Source organism: Vulpes lagopus, chromosome 8 (genome assembly GCF_018345385.1).
Source record: "Vulpes lagopus strain Blue_001 chromosome 8, ASM1834538v1, whole genome shotgun sequence".
NCBI classification, from domain to species: Eukaryota; Metazoa; Chordata; class Mammalia; order Carnivora; family Canidae; genus Vulpes; species Vulpes lagopus.
This window is the reverse complement of record NC_054831.1, coordinates 122,756,025-122,770,972: the sequence shown is the minus strand read 5'-3', so window position 1 is coordinate 122,770,972 and position 14,948 is coordinate 122,756,025. Positions and strand designations below refer to the sequence as shown.

Genomic DNA, 14,948 nt, shown 5'->3' with positions numbered 1-14,948 from the left:
AATTAAATGCTAGTAATGACTAATGGTATTCAGGACCGCAGACACATGGCTGCTTGAGCCACCTCCAGAGGAGGCCTTCTGCTCCTCCAAAGGGAGGACACCCTGTCACTGTTCAAGCCATGGCTCAAGTCCCCACTGAAGACAGGGGAATTGTGGCCAGTAAGTGAGACCACTGGTCCAGCTTCACCCTTGAGGTGCTGTGCCAGGAAGTGGGGAAAGGGGGCCAAAGATGAGACAAGGTCAAGCTGAGGGAGTATGGAAAGGGGGTTCCTGGGCATGGGAACTGGCCCTCAGGCTTCCCCGAGGGCCTGGGCATTAGGAAGCTCAGGCTTCCAGAGCATCTAGGCCCCTCGCTGGAGGTCCTGCATCCATGACTTTCTTTCTCACAACAACTATGAGTGGCATTGTTCCCATTTTGCAGATAGGGAAACTGAGGTGGGGGAGTGATCTGAGGTGGGGGACTGCCCACGGCACATAGTGAATCAGTGGCAGAGGGAAGATTAGAGAACTCAGGGTTCTCAGGGCCTGCGCAGCCCCTCCCAGAGCTTCTGAAACCCCCTCCCGGCCTACCCCTTCAGATTCACTCTTACCTGGAGGCTGACATTGCTGGTGCTGCCCAGGCCCTGGGCCAGGTCAGGGCAGCTCTGGCCACCCCAGGGCCTAGGAAGGAAGCACAGGGAAAGGAGTGAAGTAGCCTCCTCCTTTCTCACCCTCAGACTGGACCCTGGGGCCCTCGCCCACTTCACTCAGGGCACACGGGCAGGCTGAGGTCCTGAACCCTTGGGAGTGGGGTAGGGTCTACACAGCAGCCTCCCCTCTGCTCCCTCCCACAGCTGTCTACTCCTCCAAAAGAGAGAAAGAGACAGGGATGAACTTAGGACAAAAGCGGGGACTAGGTCTGTAGCGAGGCCAGAATATAGAAAAAGGACAGCATCTCAATAATTCAAAGACTTGCCATTTGCTGAGGCCCTCCCAGTGCCAAGCTGAGCCTTCGGTATGGTGCTCAAGTGGTCTTCTTCAGGCCTCACAATAATCCTAGAAGGTGGATACTATGCCCCCATTTTTCAGATAAGGAAACTGAGGCCCAGAAAGGTGAAGTAACTTGCCTGGAGTCACACAGCTGGTGAGCCTTGGAGTTAGGACACTAGAACTGTCCCATTCCAAGGGCTGGTTGGACATCACGACACTAATGAATGCCTCCAATGCCTCCTCTGTGCACCCTGTGCCCAACCCCGGGGAATCCGCAGGGATCAGAGAGGTCTGTGTCTTAATGCTGGAGTCCCTTTCCCACATCTGGTGAGAACCGAGTCCAAGTGCCTGCATGGGATGTATCATCACACTGGCCCATGAGCATGCACAGTCCCTCCCCTGTCCTCCCAACCCCTGACTCACCTGCATGCCAACCCTGCCTCCTCTCAAGTGGGGAAAGGGAGGGGCAGTGCCACCACCTGGGCCTATAGGGCAGGTTCCTGCCCAACCAACCGACCTGGTAATGGGAGAGGGCATGTCTTCCAGGTGGGGGCGGGCAGGGCAGTGGCAGGGTGTGGGCACCCCCAGGGGCACCCAGGCTTCCAGGCTTTCCAGGGTGGCTAGGCCCTCCCCTCCTCTCTCTCTTTGGTGTGAGAGAGCAGAACAAACCCCTCCTCTCACTCTGCCCTGGTCCTCAGGTACCCCACCCCTCCCAGTGCTGCTGAAGACAGTGGTGTCATGATAAGATCAGAACAAATTGCCTGGTAACTACCTAGATACACAACACCCCAGGCCTGCGAGCATATTCTACGCTCTTTTCAGATATAGGGCCTGTGAACCACTGGAGTCCTCTTTACTATGTCCCTCCCAGCCATTCAGCATTGCCATCCAGGGCCTTTTTCCTACCACCTGGATATTAGTTGCCAGTGAATGGGCTCAGACAGAGGAAGCAATTTGTTCAAGGTGACAAGGCCAGTGGCAGCTAGGCTTAGGATGGTGCTCTGGCCCCCTGGCTGGCAGTCCTGAAATGTCTCCAGGCAACAGAGCAGCCCAGTGCTTCAGGATACAGGCTCAGGAGTAGTCAGACCGCTTAAGCTTCCAACCCAGCTCCACCACTTCCCAGCTGTGTGACCGGGCAGGTGACTTCACCTCTCTGAACTTCCATCTCCATATGTGAATCACTCCAACTACCTGCCTCAGAGAGCTAATGTGAGGATTAAATGAGATAATCCAGGTAAGGCACTGAAGCAAGGGGCAAACAAAGCTTTATTGTTATTACGATCTGGGATGACAGGGGAAATCGTCCCCGTGGCATCTAAGGGCAAATGCAGTGCAGTCTAAGGCAACTCAGATGCTTGTCATGCTCACAACAAAGGGAATGAAGACCAGAGGTAAACTGGCCTGTGATGTGACAATCAAAGTCCACAGGAGCGGGAGGAGCTACCACATTTGCCTTTACAGAGAGGAAATCCTTGTCCGCCGGCCGCCTGCTTGTTTAGGGAATTGCAAAAGTTGTTTTAAAGTTTTAAAAGAGCACAGGTACTTTCTAAAGACCGGGTTCACATATACCCCAAATCGCAGCACACTAACAACATTTTTTTATGCTCTGAGACGCCCATTTACGCTTATTTGAACATCCACTACCCTCTCTCTCTCTCACACACACACACACATAGACACACACACACACACACACACACACACACAGGGCCAGGGGGCGCCCCTTCAGCCCTCCGCCATCCCCCTCACCTATCCCGAGCTCTGGCCTCCTCCCGGGTCCGCTTCCCCCGGCGCTCCCTCCAGAGCCCCAGCCTTGCCAAGCGGCGGGCCAGGCGCGCCCCCAGCCCCCCGTGCCGCTCGGCCATGGCAAGGGCAAGGCTCAACGGCGCTGCGGGCCCCGGGGGCCACCCGGATCCGCTCCCCTGCAGAGAAACGCCTTCTCCGGCCCGCCCCCTTGAGCAAACAGCGGCCGCGCCCGCAGTCCCTGCGGGCGGGGGACGGACCCAGAGGCTGCCCTGGCCCCCGGGCATGGGGTACGCTCTGCTGGGGCCCCCTGCTTGAGCCCCACTTCTCCTCCCCGCCCTTGCCGTGCTCTCCGCGCGGTCCGCGCGACTTCTCTAGGCCTCGGGAGGCATCAGGGGCGCCCCGCGCGCCGGCGACCCCACGCCCGCGGTGCACGAGGTGGGCGCGGAGAGAGGAACCTCCCGCGAGCGGGGGCCCGGAGGCGGGGACTCCCCAGGAGGCGGGGCGAGGAGGCAGGGGCGGGGCAACACCGGGAGGGGGCGCGGCCTGGCGGAGCGGGTGGGGCTCAGCCCGAGTGCTCGGCATCTGGCTCAGGGCCAAAGGGCTGACGCGGTGGGCTTCACACCCGGACCTTGATCCCCACGTCCGGGGGAGGCCAAAGCCCCCCCGCCGTGCCCTGACGCGGTGGGCTCCTGGTGACAGCTGTCCCGCGCGCGCTCCCGGAGAGCCTACGACACGCCGGGAATCTGGCCCAGCGCCCGTAAGCCGCGCTCAAACCCACGGGGCGCGAACGGAGCCCCCTGCTGGAAGCTGGCCAGCTGTTACTGTTCAGTAATAGCTGCTGATTATAACCTGGGTCTCCTGCTTCCAGGCAGTGTCCTTTCCCACCTGATGCTAACTCCCAGGAGTCCAGAGGTGCAGAACACCTTGCACACCTGAGGGGATCCTCTGGGACTGCAGGGAGGCCGGTCATTAGGAGAGTCCTCGTTTGGGTTCTCTTTGCCAGTTCTTACCTGTTTACACTCCTTGTAGGGCCTCTGCCCCTCCCCTAGACTTGGACCTCCTTAGCTCTTTGCCCTCGCGGTAACTGGTCCTGGCACACAGGGCAGCATGGTGTTTCCTGGTTAGGAGTGGACATTGACATCCTTGTGTTCCTGCCCTTCCACCCCCCACAGGCGGCTCAGATCCCAGCATGTACGGAGAGAGGAGCACACCCCTCCTGATCATGGCAGGGAGTACCAGCTAAGGAGGCACACTAGTTTCCTGTGAACTGGAAGACAAGAAGGTGGTGGGAAGCATCAGATGTACATCTGATGTACGTGGAGGTGTTCCAGCAGGTGCTAGAACATCTGTTCAGGAAAGAGGGCAGTGGGCCCAGTGCTTGGCAACATAGTCTGCACCATGCAGAGTCCTGGAAGGTGGACTATCCATTGGCAAGCTGAGATTGGAGGACTAGATCCCAGAAAGGAAGCATGACCCAAACCCAGCTAGATGTGGATGGCTGCAAGCGCCCACCCCATAAGTGGGCATCACAGGCTCTCCCTGGCTGTGTTCCCTGATCTGCTTCCAGGTGAGGTGTGAGGCCTGACAAATACACAGTGACTTCTCTCTCCAGTGTTGAAGCTCAGGAGGCCTCAACTTGCCATAGAGAAAATCCTTTAATTGCTCTGCTCCTGCCTCCTCTCCAGGCACGAGGGCTCAGGCTGGCTGCCCCTACTTTTCCCCAGGTGCCAAGGACACCTTGACCTTTTCTGAATCCCAACCCGTCTGCCTCTCCGATGGCAGTGCCACAAGATCCAGTGCTTCCTGGTGCCATCGGGCAAAGCAGGCAAGAGATGCCAGGGACAGGTAGCCACAAGGCCGTGCGACATGCAGGCGATGATGCAGCTTCAGGTGAACGTGCTGGGTGAAGCGACGTGGACAAACACTGCACTGGAAGGGCCGGGCCCCCGAGTGCAGGCGCAGGTGGGTCTTGAGGTTGCTGGAGTTGCTGAAGCGTTTGTGGCACATCTGGTGGGAATGGGCACTGGTGTCAGCTCTGTGCACCTTGCTGGCTCAGGATCTCTGCTCCCCTCCCCACTGTGGGCACCCCACACACATACACACACCACCACCACCACCACTGCCTCCCTGTAGCACAGACCCTGGAAGCTGTCCCCTGTAGATTTCTCCCTGGGACCCACGGTGTCTGGCACATTGAAGCCAGGTAGATCTGGGTTAGTATCCTGGTTCTTCCTCCCTGTGTGACCTTCCATAGGTGACATCTCCTGTCTGAGCCTTGCTCTCCTTATTGGTAACATGTGACTATTAATACCTAACCTCATAGGTATGATGGACAGAATGAGATCATCACACAGGACCCTTATGCGTGGGCCTACAGCTTTCGTGGGCGTAATTAACATTTACTGGGAGCTGCCACATGCCAGGAATTGGTCTCACATAGTCTTTCCCAGGACCCTGGAGAGGCATGACTAAGTGCTAGCCTAATTCCAATATTACATCGAGAAGGCAGAGGCTCAGAGGAGGAGAGCCACTAGCCAAAGGTCACACAAGTTGGAGGGAGAGCTGGGATTTGAAGCCAAGTAGCCCAGAAGACAGAGAACCACTATGCTTTGTTCATGTCTGCCTCTGTAAAACAGGGAAAAATCCCTGCTGTTGGATGTAGCAGGACTTCAAAGAGAGGAGCTCACATCAAGCTGATGTTATTGGTAGTGTTTGCATACTTTGCACACAGTAGGCTTTTTACTTATCTGGGACTCCACTCCCCAGGACTCCCCAGCTTTATTAGCCTCCTCCCATAGACGTACATCTTTAGTCCTCACTCCAGGCCCAGGGAGTAACTTCCAATATTGCATTCTGGTCTTTCCAAGCTGACAGGGGTCATTTTCACCTCCACCTGCCTCCCCACCTCCACCCTTGCCCCCAGGCCTGTCTCCACTTGCTCAGGAAGATTGGAGATTGGAGGCTATAGGTGCCATCCCTCCAGGGGCCTGGAGCTACTCACCAGCCTGCAGGAGTACAGGGGAGGGGAAGGAGGCTCTCACCAGGCACTCATAGGGCCGCTCCCCAGTATGCACCAAGTGGTGCTTCTGCAGGTGGGCGAGCTGAGTGAAGCTCTTCTGGCACAGGGCACATTGGAATGGGCGCTCCCCACTGTGCACACGCAGATGGACCTGAGCAAGATGTGGGAGAAATGCTGCCAACTTGCCCAGAACCCTCCAGCAGAGCCTGGGATCCTGTCCAGATCTCTCCCCACACTCCCACAGGACCTCTATTGAGCACCAAGGCTTCTCAATCTCCTGGGTACTCTATCACTCCCCTCAGGGCCTCTCTTCCATTCCCTAAGATACCCTCACTCTTTCTGGTGCCCAGTAGCGGGGGCGGAGGTGTGACAGTGTCAGAAGGCTAGGTAAGGTATAGTCCATGTATATATATCCTGAGCAGTGCTGCTCAAAGTGTGGTCCACAGGGGTGCCTGGGTGGTACAGTTGGTTAAGTGATCTACTCTTAGTTTCAGCTCAGGTCATGATTTCAGGGTCATGGGATCGAGCCCTGTATTGGGCTCCATGCTTAGCTCAGAGTCAGCTGGGACTCTCTCTCCTTCTACCTCTGCCCCTCCTCCCTGGTCTCTCTCTCTCTCAAATAAATAATCTTTAAAAAAAAAAAAAAAAAAGTCTGGTCCACTGACCAGCAGCATTAGCATCACCTAGAAACGTGGAAAATGCCGATGCTCAGGCCCTGCCCCCAGACCAGCTGCATCAAAATCTCTGGGGCTGGGACCTCAGAATCTGCATGTTTCCTAGGGCTCCAGGTTTGAATCTCATTAAAGCTTAAGAACTCACACCCTGGAGAACCTAGAAGAATCGTTCCTCAACAATCATAACTTTTACTCAACTTCAGAGTTGTCAGCATGGGCCTAGAACCCCTCTCTGCTGCCACACAGAGAGGTGCCCACGATGCCCCCGCTGGACCATGTGGATGATGACACTAACAGCGCCATGCTGCTTTGTGGGATCCCATGTGAAAAAGGCTAATTGTCAGGTCTGTGACCCAAACTCACTAAAATCTACCCATTCCCCAACTGGACCTCCTCCTCCTCCTCCTCCTCCTCCTTCTTTTAAAGATTCCATTTACTTATTCATGATAGACACACAGAGAGAGGCAGAGACACAGGCAGAGGGAGAAGCAGGCTCCCCACGAGGCACCTGATGCAGGACTCGATTCCAGAGATCCCGGGATCATGACCTGAGCAAAAGACAAACACTCAACCACTCAGCCACCCAGGTGCCCCCCACACTGGACCTTCAAACAAACAAATCAGAGGAGGCTTAACTGGGAATCCAGAAAGGTAGTTGTTCAGGAAAGGGCTTTGCGCTAGACCTCGAGAGGCTAATATCAAGGCCTAACTTCACCATTAAGCCAAAGTGAGCTTGGGGAAACCCTTCCCTTGGCTGCCCCATTTTTGACTGAAATGAGAGCTCTCCTAGACAGTCTCTTAGAGTGGGGAGGAGTTCGGAGGCCATCCTATTCTGTGTCTCCTCTCTGCAAACATGACAGTGAGGGGCCAAACGAACCATCCCAGATCACAGCCTAGAGGTTGCCCAGGAGTTGCTGTGGCTTTAAGGTCCTTGATTCTGAACTCAGCTTAGGAGGGGATCATGGAAGGACACTGAGGGGAGCAGCGGGGGCCTGGGAGGCAGATACCTTGAGGTTGGAAAGCTGCCCGAAGTTCTTGCTGCACACGTTGCACTCGTACAGGGTTTTTCCGTTCTCCTTCTTCAGCAGGTAAGGCAGCGCTGTGGTGCCCGGCCGGGAGCCTGCTGGGGCCCGCCTGGCTGCAGCCACCCTGCCAGTGCTCTTTGGCCCTGGGGAGTAGGTCCTGGCAGCTCCAGGATCTCGATTCCTGGCCTGGGAAGGCTGGATTTGGCCAGAGGCTGGGGAGGCTCCTGGGTAAGGATACGGGATGTCCCTCTGGGCAGTGGGGTGCCCGGGTTCATTGACTTTCATCAGCAAACTGGGCACAGCCATGGTGGGGTAGGAGGAGCCTGAGGGCAGCATGACGAGGGGGGGACATTGGACAGAAGGTAGGGCCCCATAGGTGCAGGGGTAAGGAGGAAGCAGAAGTGGATATACAGGAGAGATGGGGTGGAGGCAGAATGGGAGCTCTTTGGAGATGGGAGTGGGCAGAGGGCAGGGGCAGACTGCTAAAGGGCTGGGGCTCTTTCTGTTCCAGCAGGGGGTCGGGGAAGAGCCGCTGGGAGGAGAGAAGGATGAGCAGAGGGCCCCCTCGCCAGCTCTTATCTGCCCGCTTTCCCTCTTGTCCCTGCTCGCAGGGTACTTGGCCTTGAGTTTCTCATCATCAATGGAGCCGGCCTTCGGCCCTGGTGGCTGGTGCTCTGAGCAGGAAAAGAAAGATGGTCAGGGCGGTCAGGGTGCTGCAGCCTGGGGGAAGGTTCTGCTCCCCATCCAACCTGGCCCGCCCCGGGGTGGGGGAGCCCTCTAGCCTGCAAGCCTGCTGGATGACTGGACAGGTGTTTCCCCTCTCTGAGCCTTCCTGGTCTGCGCTTGCCGACAAAAGCTGCTAGTGTTTATGCAGCGCTCAAAAATTTTAGACAGAGAAAACTATTCAAGGGCGCCTCGGTGGCTCAGTCAGTCTGCCTTTGGCTCAGGTCATGATCCCAGGTCCTGGGATGGAGCCCCAGAGCGGCAGGGAGCCTGCTTCTCCCTCTCCTGCCCCGTTCGAGCTCTCTCTCGATATCTCTGTCTCTCTCTCTTAAATAAATAAAATATTAAAAAAAAAAGAAAACTATTCAAGAAGTTTATTAGACATCTAGGTGAAGTCAAGTGGGCAGGTGGATGAATTGGTTTGGAGTTTGTTTGGTGATTTGGTTTGGAGTTTAAAGGAGAGATCCAAGCTGAAGATACACCTTTGGGTGCCAGGGGCCCTGCCTAATGAGACCACCTGAGCCAGATCGGCAGTGTCCAAAATAGTCACTTGACATGTGATCACATTTCAGCTTCTTTTTTTTTTTTTAATTTTTATTTATTTATGATAGTCACACAGAGAGAGGGAGACGGAGAGAGGCAGAGACATAGGCAGAGGGAGAAGCAGGCTCCATGCACCGGGAGCCCGATGTGGGATTCGATCCCGGGTCTCCAGGATCGCGCCCTGGGCCAAAGGCAGGCGCTAAACCGCTGCGCCACCCAGGGATCCCATGTGATCACATTTCAACTAATTAAAATAAGTACAATAAAAAATTTTTAGTTCCTCACTCATACCAGCCACATTTTTTTCCTAGCACTTGTAGTTTATTCTTTTTTATGACACTTTTAATATTTAAAATATTTTCTTTAAATTCAATTTGCCAACATATGGTATAACACCCAGTGCTCATCCCGTCAAGTGCCCCCATCAGTGCCCGTCACCCAGTCACCCCCCCCCCCCCGCCCACCACCCCTTCCACAACCCCTTGTTCGTTTCCCAGAGTTAGGAGTCTCTCATGATTTGTCTCCCTCTCTAATTTTTCCCACTCATTTTCTCTCCTTTCCCCTTTAATCCCTTTCACTATTTCTTATATTCCGTATGAGTGAAACCATGTGATGATTGTACTTCTCTGATGGACTGACCTCACTCAGCATAACACCCTCCAGGTCCATCCACGTCAAAGCAAATGGTGGGTATTCATCGTACCAGCCACATTTAAAAGGCTCAGTAGGCAAGGTAGCAAACAGCACAAGCATAGATGGTATCCCTAATTGCAGGAAGTTCTATCAAATCGTGCTACTTGGGATGCCTGGGTGGCTCAGCAGTCGAGCGTCTACCTTTGGCTCAGGGAGTGATCCTGGGGTCCTGGGATTGAGTCCCATATTGGGCTCTCTGTGAGGAGCCTGCTTCTCCTGCTGCCTGTGTCTCTGCCTCTCTGTGTGTGACTATCATGAATAATAAACAAAATCTTAAAAAACAAAAACAGGGGATCCCTGGGTGGCTCAGCGGTTTGGCACCTGCCTTCGGCCCAGGCGTGATCCTGGAGACCCAGGATGAGTCCCACATTGGGCTCCCTGCAGAGAGCCTGCTTCTCCCTCTGCCTGTGTCTATGCCTCTCTGTGTGTGTGTGTGTGTGTGTGTCTCATGAATAAATAAATAAAATCTAAAAAACAAAACAAAACAAAAACAAAAAAAGTGCTACTCTCCATGAAGCAGAGGAGAGCAAAGAGGAGGGCAAGAAGAGGAGAGAGGAGACTAAAGTGGGAGAGGGGAGGGAAGAAGGCTCTGGAGAAGGAGGTCCGGAGCATAGAGATATTTTGGAGGTAAGTAGAGAAGAACTAGCAAGGGAGACTGAGATGCAACAGCCAGGGAGGCTAGAGATAAGCTAGGAGGGATGTAAAGTGAAATACTAAAAAGAAAAAAAAATGCCATGAAGTAGGTTGTCTGCTTGGATTCTCATTTATTCACTGAGCCAACCTCACTGAACTGCTTCACTCTGTGCTCTGTGCTGGGTAAATGAGGGACATAGCAGCAAAGCTCCTGCCCTCCAGGAGGTCACAGGTGTGTAATGAGATAGTGCATTACTACCAAACAGACCTAGAATATAGGTATAGCGGGATCCTACTCTCATGGAAGAAGAAACTGGCCTCAGTGATGTGCCTGAAGTCACAGATCCAGAAGGAGCAGAACCAGGACTCCACCCTCAGCTCTCTGGCTCCCAGTCAGAGTCACCTAGGGACGCCTAGGTGGCTCAGCGGTTGAGTGTCTGTGTTTGGCTCAGGGCGTGATCCCGGAGTCCCAGGATCGAGTCCCACATCAGGATCCTTGCATGGAGCCTGCTTCTCCCTATGCCTATGTCTCTGCCTCTCTCTGTGTGTCTCTCATGAATAAATAAATAAAATCTTAAAAAAAAAAAAAAAAGAACCCTCTAGCTCAAATATTCTAGGCAGACAAAGCCCCATCCTCAATCCCCAGGACTTTGGCTGTACCTACTCCAGATCTCCCTGCCTGAGAAAGCCACTTTCCATCTCCTCTGGCTCAGGTGTCACCCTGAAACCTACCCCCCCCCCGCCCCCCGCACTGCCAAAACCAAGACTCCAGGCCTAAACATGGAAGTAAAGTGTGCCTGAGACACTGTCCTCACCAGTGGCACTGGGTCCCCTCACTATCTTGTCCTGAAACCTAAGAGTCCTCTCCCGCCTCCCACTTCCCACCTCCATCAAGGTACAGCCCTCTGCCCTGGGCTTACTTGTGCTCAAGACATCACTTCTGAGACTCTGCCCGGCTGTGCCCAATGGTGTGGGCTGTAGGGTGCACAGGTATAGGTCCAGGCCTTGGCAACAGGTCAGCAAGGCAGACCTGGCTGGTGCCAGGGGTGAGGGGCACAGCCAGCTGGCACAGGATGAGCCACGGGCATCCACTGTGTCAGAGAGTGGCCTGCAAGCTGAGAAGACCTGGAGGGCAGGAGGCAAGGGGCTTGAGGTGGGGAGCTGGGACATCTGTGTCCCTGGGATGGTCCCAGCTTTTGTTTGGTTTCCCAAAGGAGAAGAGAAAGGTGCCTGGGTGGCTCAGTCAGTTAGGCATCTGCCTTTGGCTCGGGACATGATCCCAGGGTCCTGGGATCGAGCCCTGTGTCAGGCTCCCTGCTCAGTGGGGAGCCTGCTTCTCCTTCTCTCTCTGCCCCTGCCCCCTGCTTGTGCTCTCTGGCTCTACCTCTGTGTCAAATAAATAAATAAATAAATAAATAAATAAATAAATAAAATCTTTTAAAATAATAATAATAATAATAAAAGGAGAGGAGAAGCTAAGAGCTGCCTTCCACCACGCCTGATGCTCAAAGGGCTTCCCATCCCTCATCTGAAAATTTCTTTCCTGGGGCACTTAGATGCCCACCCCAGTATGCCCTCCTACTCTCCAGGGGTTCTGGCCTTATTCTCTCTCCTGAGCCCTGTTCCCTCTTCCACCTTCCCTTCCTGACCGCCCTGGCCCCACTGTGTCTCAGACCATCAACTGTGTTTTGAATGGAGCCAAGATGAACTTAGAGAAAATCCTCATCAAAGACTGTAAACCCCCAAAGATGGCTCTGAGTTCCCCTCCCCCGAAGGCCCAGGCTGTGGCCAGACAGCCAAGTATCCAGCAGGCAGGCTTTATCCCTTCTGATGCCCTGGAGGAAGAGTCTAGCCCCTGGGACATGGGAGAGGGTCTCTGGCACCTCAAGGGCACATCCCCTCGATGTGCTGGATGGGGTAGAGATGCTGAGGACCAAGGAATGATGGGAATCTGGTCCCTTCCGATTTTCCCCCACTTCATCCTGACATCCTCTCCCTTCCATAAGTAGTCTGGAATCCTTCCTTACCTGGTCGCCTTGGCAGAGCTGTGAATCCAAGCTGGAGGACAGAGAGCTCCCTATACTCCCCAGAGGCTTAGCCTTGTGGCGGCAATGTCGTTCTGGAGCAGATTCCCACTTCATGCCCTTACTACCTGGGAAGACAGGTCGGTCATAAGTGAGCAGTGAAGGACCTCCAAATAGGAGCCTGGCTCCTAGAGCCGACCCCTCCACTAAATCACCATGTGACTTTGAGCCAGTCACTGCCCCTCTTGACCTCAGTTTCTCTATCTGCAAAACATGAGGGTTGGACAGGCTGATGTGTGAAGGAGTCAGTACTGACATTTAGAGGCCAGTGATGCTCTCTTGCTAGGTGTCAGAAGACTGAATGGAGACAATCAGAGGTGAGAAGCAGAGTTGGCCTTATCCTCATCCCCAGGGGAGAAGAGAGAGAGGCAGTTTCTCATGGATGTTACTTCCAAGTGTACTCAGAGACCTGAAGGAACATTCCAGATTTTCTGGAGGACACCAGGAATTGAGAAGCTGCTTCCTTCCGGGCTGGGAGGGACTTCTGCCTCCATGACTGCCAACCACAACCTTCCCACCAAGGGGTGCCCCTGCATCCTCGATCATCCACACAGCTTTTCTGGGCAGCTGAAGAAGCTGGGCCAGACTTAGCTCCCTCCCTAGGGACAGCCTGAGAGAGTAGGCCAAGAACCCTCTGGGTCTCCTGACTGGCCTGATGGGAAGATGCCCTGATTCCTCGGCTGTTGCTCACTTGGGACTCTGCTTCTCTGCCTTATTTCACTGAGGGCCACATAGCACAGGGACCACCTCAGCTCAGCAAGTGTCCCAAGGTTCCTTCCCATTCTCCTCAGTAGCCACACATCCCTCCTTCTCAAGTGCCCCTGGTCCATTCACTCGAGTATCTCAGCCTTCCAAACCCCAGTCTCCCTTTTCTCTTCCCCGACTCCTCCCAACCCTACCCAGCAGAGGCTCTTCACCTGCTGGCATGAGGCTCTTCACCTGGCTCTGCATAAGTTCGCTCTGGAAGATGCAAGGAGGTGGGGCAGGCAGCCAGCTGCTCTGGTTGGGGCCCCGGTGAGTGTGAGAGATGACAGGAAGGCACTACATTTGAAGCTGCCACAAATAGGAAGAAGAGGGTAGGCGGGCAGGCAGGGGGCCCTGTGAGACCCAATGAGAGGGAGCCGCCCACCAGCCTTTACCTATCTGTGGCAACTCTACAAGACAAAGTGCTGATTTTGGACCACCACGAACCGGGCTTACTGGAATGTCAGTGTGTGGAGGTGGGGTGGGGTGGGGTGGGGGTTGCTATGTCTGGCTGTAAGAGAACCCAGATGGCTGAGCCCAAGAGGGACAGAGCAGGGCTGAAAAGCTGGAGCTGGGGTCCCTCTGGAGATAGGAGCCCAGCCGAGATAGAGGCAAGTGGTGATGATGATGGCAAAGACGTGATGCAGGGACAGAAATGGGTGCAGACAGACAAGAGCAGGCAACAGAGAAGGATACGGGGTGAAGCAGAGAAGACAGTAGGAACCTGATCTCACAGAGCAGAAGCCGAGGAGGCAGCAAAAACACCTTGCTCTTTCTTGGCCCAACTCTGATCTGCCTCTTCTGAGAAACTCTCTTATCTAGATGCTGCACTGAGGCCTCAGTGGGCGCAAGAGGTTAACTCAAGAACACAGCAAAATGCTGATGAGGCATGGCTAGCTATCAAAAGGGAGGCTCCATTAGCCAGGGAGCAGCTTTTTAGGCCAAGCAATTTCATTATTTTTATGAGCAAAAAAGGTGCATCATTTCCGGAGACGCAAACCCTGCCCGGTCCATATGTCTGTGTCACACAGTGTCTAGCCCAGTGTGACACAGCCCCAACCCGTCATCAGACTCCACCCAGCCATTGCATCTAGGTGGCCTGGAACACACAAAGACATTTTGGACTCTCTGCCATGAGCCAGGGGCATATTGTCACTCTTTTTCTGCCAGCCCAGCCCCTAGCTGCTGATCACCTTCCCTATGGCCTCCATCACTTCCTATCATAATTATCTTCCCATATAACTGACTCCTGCGTGTCTGGGAGCATCTCAAGGACAGGGACCACTGTCTACTCATTTTTGCTTCCCTTGTAGACATTTGCTGGGTTTTCTGGATGCCCAGTTCTTTGGATCTTCCCCCCCCCCGCCGCGCCCCACATGAGTCTGGAGGGAGGAAGAAGGCACTTCCCACTATAAAAGCCAAAATAATAAAGGAAATCTTTTAAAAATAAATAAATAAAAGCCAAAATGGCTGGCCTTGCATTTAATTCTGACTCCTCGTCCCAGCACATGAAACAGACACGTGACGTGGACTAGCCCAATTAGATACCCTTATCCAGACTGGATCAGAAGCCAGTGGCCCTGAAGTGGGGCCATTGGCTTCTGTGGAGATCAGTGGAGATTCTACTTTGCACATGATGCCATGTTGTCTTCCATGGCAGCAGGGGAAACAAAGGGGTTCAGAGGAGGTTGTAGAATCCTCTCTGAGCTGGTCCTGGGACATGTGGTCCTGGGGCTTCCAGCCTGTTCTCTAAGTCCAGCTCTGCAGCCTTTCCAGACATTCTGTGAGTTTCCCCAACATCTGTTAAATGAATTGCTTTTCTTAAATCCCCCTGAAATGGTTTCTATAGCTAAAATCAAGAATCCTGCATTAAAAAAAAAAAAAAAAAAAAGAATCCTGCATAATGTATGCCCAGAACAGAAGATGAAGCAACAGGGTTCAGGCTGGAATAGTCAAGGATGTGAGTGGCTAGCTACCTGTATAAACAGCTTCCTGCCTTTTCCAGATTAATGGAGGAGTTCCTCCCACAGCACTCTTGTAGTCTTGATCCACCCAAACTCCATGCCCCAAAAGCTAGAGCCCTCCAAGCCTCCAA

At 54.1% G+C, this 14,948-nt stretch overlaps 2 protein-coding genes across 4 annotated transcripts in view; both read right to left on the bottom strand.

Annotated features, from left to right (window-relative positions):
• CRYBG2 (crystallin beta-gamma domain containing 2) overlaps positions 1-3,717 on the bottom strand; it is a 29,447-nt gene extending 25,730 nt beyond the window's left edge. Inside the window, exons 1-2 of one of the 2 annotated variants that reach the window (XM_041767731.1) lie at positions 3,648-3,717; positions 591-660 (exon numbers count right to left, since the gene is read on the bottom strand). In XM_041767731.1, coding sequence (XP_041623665.1) covers positions 591-660; positions 3,648-3,685 — 108 coding nt within the window. In that variant the 5' untranslated portion in view covers positions 3,686-3,717. Of the gene's footprint in view, positions 1-590; positions 661-2,718; positions 3,137-3,647 lie in introns of those variants that run through there. The other variant, XM_041767730.1, reaches the window with a different exon arrangement.
• A 542-nt stretch (positions 3,718-4,259) lies between these two features.
• ZNF683 (zinc finger protein 683) lies at positions 4,260-13,127 on the bottom strand. Of its 2 annotated transcripts, none has more exons than XM_041767732.1 (6): positions 13,027-13,127; positions 12,053-12,177; positions 10,946-11,150; positions 7,416-8,107; positions 5,757-5,885; positions 4,260-4,722 (listed from the first exon to the last, which is right to left on the bottom strand). In XM_041767732.1, exons 1-6 carry the CDS (start codon positions 13,058-13,060, stop codon positions 4,426-4,428), a joined length of 1,482 nt encoding a protein of 493 aa, XP_041623666.1. In that variant the 5' UTR covers positions 13,061-13,127; the 3' UTR covers positions 4,260-4,425. The 2 variants fall into 2 exon arrangements, with proteins under 2 accessions (XP_041623666.1, XP_041623667.1); XM_041767733.1 differs by having other exon boundaries at positions 12,053-12,173; positions 13,027-13,100.
• Positions 13,128-14,948: the final 1,821 nt, after the last annotated feature.